The sequence below is a fragment of the Pseudopodoces humilis genome, chromosome 12, assembly GCF_049639895.1.
Source record: "Pseudopodoces humilis isolate 2021_Gansu_Grassland_sample_001 chromosome 12, ASM4963989v1, whole genome shotgun sequence".
NCBI lineage: Eukaryota > Metazoa > Chordata > Aves > Passeriformes > Paridae > Pseudopodoces > Pseudopodoces humilis.
Window position 1 is genome coordinate 17,315,092 of NC_142211.1, and position 6,000 is coordinate 17,321,091.

The 6,000-nt window shown below is 50.6% G+C and overlaps 1 protein-coding gene across 1 annotated transcript in view; it reads right to left on the minus strand.

Moving 5' to 3' along the window:
* LOC148183449 (maestro heat-like repeat-containing protein family member 7) overlaps nt 1–2,561 on the minus strand; it is a 31,690-nt gene extending 29,129 nt beyond the window's left edge. The window contains exons 1-2 of the mRNA XM_088061480.1: nt 2,526–2,561; nt 1,671–1,783 (exon numbers count right to left, since the gene is read on the minus strand). Of these exons, the coding sequence (XP_087917606.1) occupies nt 1,671–1,783; nt 2,526–2,561 (149 nt within the window). The remainder of the gene's footprint in view (nt 1–1,670; nt 1,784–2,525) is intronic.
* Between the last annotated feature and the right edge of the window lie 3,439 nt (nt 2,562–6,000).

The window sequence follows — 6,000 nt, forward strand, 5'->3', positions numbered from 1 at the left end:
GAACAAACTTCCAGAAAACCCTTTTATCTCCCACCACTTGACCATTTCTTTGTACACATGACAACATAGAGACAAAAAACTTTAGAACTTTGGTGGTTAAAAACAGTCTCACTTCTTGCTAGAGTCTTTTCATCAGTCTTTGTAGAGAAACAGAAGTCTCTTTCTGCTAACTTATGGAGTTTCTCACAAGAAAACTATTTCTGTTATAGTTTCTATTGCTCTGATGTCAGCTGCCCGGAAATGTCATCAGTTCTTCTCCTCCCATTTCACATCACTCTGAGGTGTGTATGGGCCATGAGTTTAGGGATGTCTTCTTCATGTTGATTGTCTCTCTCTTTCTCTATCTTTTTCGTACGGGGAGTAATCTGTACGTTTATCCAGGTAGTAAAAGAATTAAAAGCTTTAGAAAAGCTGCAAGAGTTCATAGTATCAGGTTTCAGTCCAGCAGCGGAAACTGAAAACCAAACCAGGCTGCCAGCTCTCCTTTCCTTCCCCCCCCCCGCCTTTTGTCCTCTGCGGCCTTGTCCGGCCGGGGGGGGGGGGGGGGGGGGGGCGGGATGGAGGAGGCTACCACAGAGCCTTGTTACCTTCTCAAAAGCCAGAAACAAAAGAGGACAAGAGAGCTCTGACTGTACTTCTTAAGGGGGTGTTCACAGGTTGAATTCACTTTTTAATGGTCAAAACTGCCGTCAATTTTAGAAATGACTGATAATTGGTCAGGAGAAAAGACTCCCATCAGCCACCAGCAGTTTCAACTTCCTTAGCTCTCAAAACCACCTTAAAGGTAAAGCTACCCCATGACATACACTCAGATTAAACCATAATAAAACAGTACTCTATCCCTCTAAACATAAAATCTAGGCCCATAAAGTGAATAAGAAATGGCAAACCATAAAGTCTTATATTACCCAAAACCAACAAAAGCTCATTTGTGAAAGCAATTCAATTGATGCTAAAGACTTATGTCTTGACACTGAGCAAAGCATTTGCAATTTTAAAGTCCATCCAGATACTAGTCAAAAGAATGTGCTTGTGTATATTAGTCAAGGCTGTGTATGTTTAAGAACTGCTTGTGTTTTTATAAAAATAGATAGTAATAATATAACCTTGTGGGTACGGAGGAGCCCGCCGAACCCGAGATCCTGGCTCTTCCCTGGAGAGGAGATACTTCTCTGTAAGAGAGACACAATGTGTCGCTCCCAGGGGTCTTTGAGTTAGATATGTTAAACTGTTGTGTTTCATTGGTCTTCTCCCCTGCTGTCCCACCCCGATACAGGTATCTCGGGCTTCCCCCCGCCCCTCTCCTTCCTCATAAATACCCCGGCTTTTCCCCTGTTCGGCAGATTCGCTGTTACCTGCACCCTTCGCCGAAGCTCTGCCTGAATAAAGGCTTGTGCCTTGGTGGAACGTTGGACCAGCTATCTCGTCCCTGCTTCTTGTGTTGCCTGCTCGCCGCCGCCGAGCCGAGCTGAGCTGAAATCACTCTACTATTACTGAGCTGAGCTGGAATCACTCGACTGCTCGAAGCTGCTCACACGCGCGCTTTGGCCCAGCCTTTCTCAAGGCTGTTTCTCTAGAGAAGTCGCAGTGCTCCGGGATTCCCGTCACCGCGGCAACTGGCGACCCGAACGTGGGGCCTTTGAAGAAGCCCCGAAGAAGCATCCGCTCACAGTTTTAGCTGTGAGGTGAGCCGCCGTTTGAGCCGCTGCACCTCGAGGAAGCTTGCTTGCGTTTTAGCAAGAAGCGATCCAAGAGGCTGCGACTGGGACCCTCGTCTGACCATCTGGGGCAAGGAAAGCCCCTGAGGACCGGCCACCCCAGGCGACCACCCGCCCAGCAGCTTTTTTATCGCCCGCCGGCATCTGCCAAAGAGAAATTGTAAGTCGATCCCGTGAAAGGTTTTTTTTTTTCGGGCTTCTTTTTTTTTTCTTTGCTGTTTTACTGCTGGGTGGGGAGTGAAAAAGGATGGGGAATGAGTCCTCTGTACGGAGACTGACCCCACCTGAGAGGGACTTTTATATCCAAGTTGTAAATACCCTAAAAGCAGGAAATTTTAATTTTTCTAAAGGGGATTTAAAAAGATTTATTCATTGGGTTTTTAAACATTTTAGGATTAATTCGGATTCTGCTAAATCAGGAATTTTTTGGGATAATGTGGGAAGAAAGTTATATACAGTTCAAGCTAAAGGGGATTTTTCTGTTGCAAAGTTTTTTCCTGTGTTTCAAAATATTATTTTCTCATTGGAAAAAGAGGGAAAAAAAGAAGAGGGAGTTTTGGGTCCCCAGTTAAACCCCCCAACCCCGTCAGCCCCTCCAGGTGTCCCCGAACCCCTTTCCCTATCTGAGAGTCAGTCGGGGGGTTAACGTTGCCCCCGGGCACAGAGCTGCTGCCGTCTCTCTGACGCCCCCCTACTGTCTCTCTGCCTGTACAAGGGCGGCAATGGCCATGCTGCTCTGGGCCTTTCCTCTACCCTCTCCCCTATGCCCTCACACCCGGTTGTGTCCCCCCCAGTTCCCAGCGTTACCACAGCTGGCGCCGGCAGTGTGGCCAGCCCCGCCATTTTGTCCCACTCCCACCCTGGTTTTCCCGCCTTCACCCTTTCTCTTCCTGCCGCGTCCTGCTGCTCCTCCCCCCACACTGCGTCGTTGGGTGTAACTGCGTCGGGCCCCCCCCCCCATCCATCGAGAAACCCCTCCCCATCGCGGGCCCCGCTCCTGTCCCTTTGTGCCGGGGCTCCGTCCCCGGTGGCGCTCCCACTCCAGGGACCCAGTGCCCCGGAGGTCGGGACGGCTCCGGCTGAAGCGGGGCCACCCCGGCTTCCCCACGCAGCCACAAAAGGGCCAGCTCTAGACACCCGAGCCGGCCCCGCGCTGCTAGCAAGCGCGCCCCATCTCCACTAGGAGATGAGAGCAGTGAATCTTCTTATTCAGACTCTGAGTATGAAGACCACTGGGCTGAGGTGCAGAGGGAAGCCACACGGGCAGGGAACTCAGCCCTGTCCCAGAAAATACTTGCCTTTCCTGTAATAATGAGGAGAGACAGGACAGGGGCACAGGTTGCTGCATGGGAATCCCTTCACTATAGGGAACTGCAGGAACTTTGAAAAGCTGCAGAAGAACATGGCAGGGGCTCACATTTTTTTAAACATTTGCTGGAAGCCTCCTTCTCTGCCCACATCATGGTCCCGCATGACATCAAAAATATTATGAACTGCCTTCTCTCTCCAGCAGAGTACATGTTGTGGGAGAGGCAGTGGAAGAAACATTTAAAGCAATTGGCAGATGTTTATGCAAGAGATGCTAACCGACCTAATTTTACTTTAGAGCAATTAGCAGGAGAAGGAGATTTCCAAAAGCCCCGAGATCAGGCCTGGGACCTGCCTGAAGCAGCTTTACAGGATATAGCTAATGCTGCCAAGATATCTCTTTTTACCACCCCTGATGATAAAGTGCCAACACAGTGCTTCACCAATATTAAGCAAGGGGCAACTGAGTCTTTTATTAAGTATATTGATAAGTTAAAAGTGGCCATTGAAAAGCAGATAGAGAGCCCACAGGCGCAAAAGGAATTATTAGTAAAAATAGCAATGGCCAATGCTAATTCAGAGTGCAAAGCAGTTTTGCGAACCCTCCCTCTGGACCCAGAACCAACCATAGATCAGATGGTTGAAGCTTGCACCAAACACTCCTCTGCCTCAAGTGAGAATACAGTGGCACTTGCAGTGGCTAAATGTTGCAGTCCACAAACTTAGGATCTCATCCAGGGAAGCCGCAGGATTCTGGGGACCAGCATCAAACACCAACCGAGACGGGCTCCCGTTCATGAAACCATTTATTCAGCATGGGAATAAAGTCAGGTCCAGAACAGAGAGCCCTGAACAGAGGCACAGCAGGGGTTTTTGAGGGACAGAACTCTCAAGGGTCCCCACCTTTGAGGGTGGAGTTCAGGGTCAGGGACCAGTAGAAGCACACCAAGGGAGAAACCCCCAGGGACTCAAAGTCAATCAGAGCACCTGGGCCGCCCTTCACAAGGGGTTTGGGGTGGGACAATGTAACTCTTTGTCTCCCCTGAGGCCACTGCCACAGCTAAAGGAGTGGCAGAGGCAATATCTGGAGCTTATGCTGCAGACCCCAATAGAAATTGTTGTTTTAATTGTGGTGAGCCTGGACATTTTTTCAAAGACTGTCCAGAAAGACATTTTATACAACCTCCAGCCCACCAACAGTTCCCCAGACAGAATTGGCATTCGGGAAACTTCAAGCAGAGCGCGGAACGGCCCCGCGCTTCGACATCAAATCAAATGCCGCACCGCTCCACCCCTCCTGCCAAACCCACCATCCTGCTTCCGCGGGGACCCCGATATTAAGCCCAGCAGGTGGAGCGCTTCAGATGGGAACCCGGCGTCAACTGGTAACTAGACTCTCTTTACATATGAAGGGTGACTGTATTTACAAGGTCCCCACAGGGAAATGTGGACCACCAGGCGGTCCCTCCAACATCTTAATACTTGGGGATCCAACCAACTGTCCAGAACAAATTCATACTGTTCCTGAGGTCCAGACTATATACCCTGGAGATGAAATTTCCATCTCTCTGACCTGCATAGACCCTCCTTATTATTTAAAGGAACAGACTCCTGTGGCACAGGCCTTTTTACTTCCTAGTGACTGCCCAGATCATGTTCCCCTCAACCCCAGCGCTATGTGGACACAGGTTGTGGGCTCCTGCAAACCTATCGTGGACTGTAGCCTGTTTTTTTATGGGGAAAGGATTCAGCGCCCAGGAATGATAGACACTGGAGCAGATGTTACCATCATCGCCCGCTCCGAGTGGCCAGACAATTGGGAATTACAACCTGTGGCAGGCATGATTTCAGGAATTGGAGGGATGACAGCCTCCATGAGGAGCAAACGGAATATTGTCATTGAAGGACCTGAGGGACAAAATGGCAACCATCAGGCCATTTGTGGTGAGAGCACCAATCACCCTCTGGGGACGGGATCTGTCCAAATGGTGGGCTTCTCTGCGGATTCCCAGCAGGGATTTTTAGTCAGGGTCACTGAGAAGCACGCCACGCCTACCATCCCCCAACTCACCTGGAAACAGCACCATCCAGTGTGGGTTGATCAGTGGCCCCTATCTGAGACCAAACTGCGTGCACTGGAAGCCCTCGTGGAAGAGCAGCTTGCCAAGGGCCACATCACTGAGTCCAATAGCCCTTGGAACTCGCCTGTCTTTGTCCTACGCAAACCAAGCAAGGACAGGTGGAGACTCCTTCATGACCTCCGGAAGATCAACGATGTCATTGAGGACATGGGACCCCTCCAGCCTGGCATGCCCTCCCCTTCAATGCTCCCCCGGGATTGGAAGCTGGCTGTCATTGACATAAAGGACTGTTTTTTTAACATACCACTCCATCCTCGGGACGCTCCCAGATTTGCATTCTCGGTTCCCTCTCCAAACAGACAAGCACCTTTAAAAAGATACCATTGGCTGGTCCTTCCTCAGGGGATGAAAAATTCTCCTACCATCTGCCAATGGTACGTGGCCCACATTCTGTCACCTGTGAGGACCCTGTTCCCAGATGCCGTCATCCTCCACTACATGGATGACATCCTGGTTTGTGCTGCTGACAATGACTATCTGCACCGGACTTTACAAAAAACTATCCAGACAATTGAGGACGCTGGATTTGAGATCCGTGAGGACAAGATCCAGCACACCTGCCCTTGGACCTACCTGGGACTCCAGATCCGTGAGCGGACCATCGTGCCCCAGCAGCTGACCATCAGAGACGACGCCAAGACCCTGCGGGACCTACATTAGCTCTGCGGGTCCATCAACTGGATACACCCTCTGCTTGGAGTAACAACAGAAGTCCTTGCACCACTCTTCAACCTGCTCCGTGGCAGTGAGGCCCTCGACTCACCACGCTCCCTCACGCCGGAGGCCCGGGAATCCATCACCAAGGTCCAGGAGGCCCTGTCTTCATGACAAGC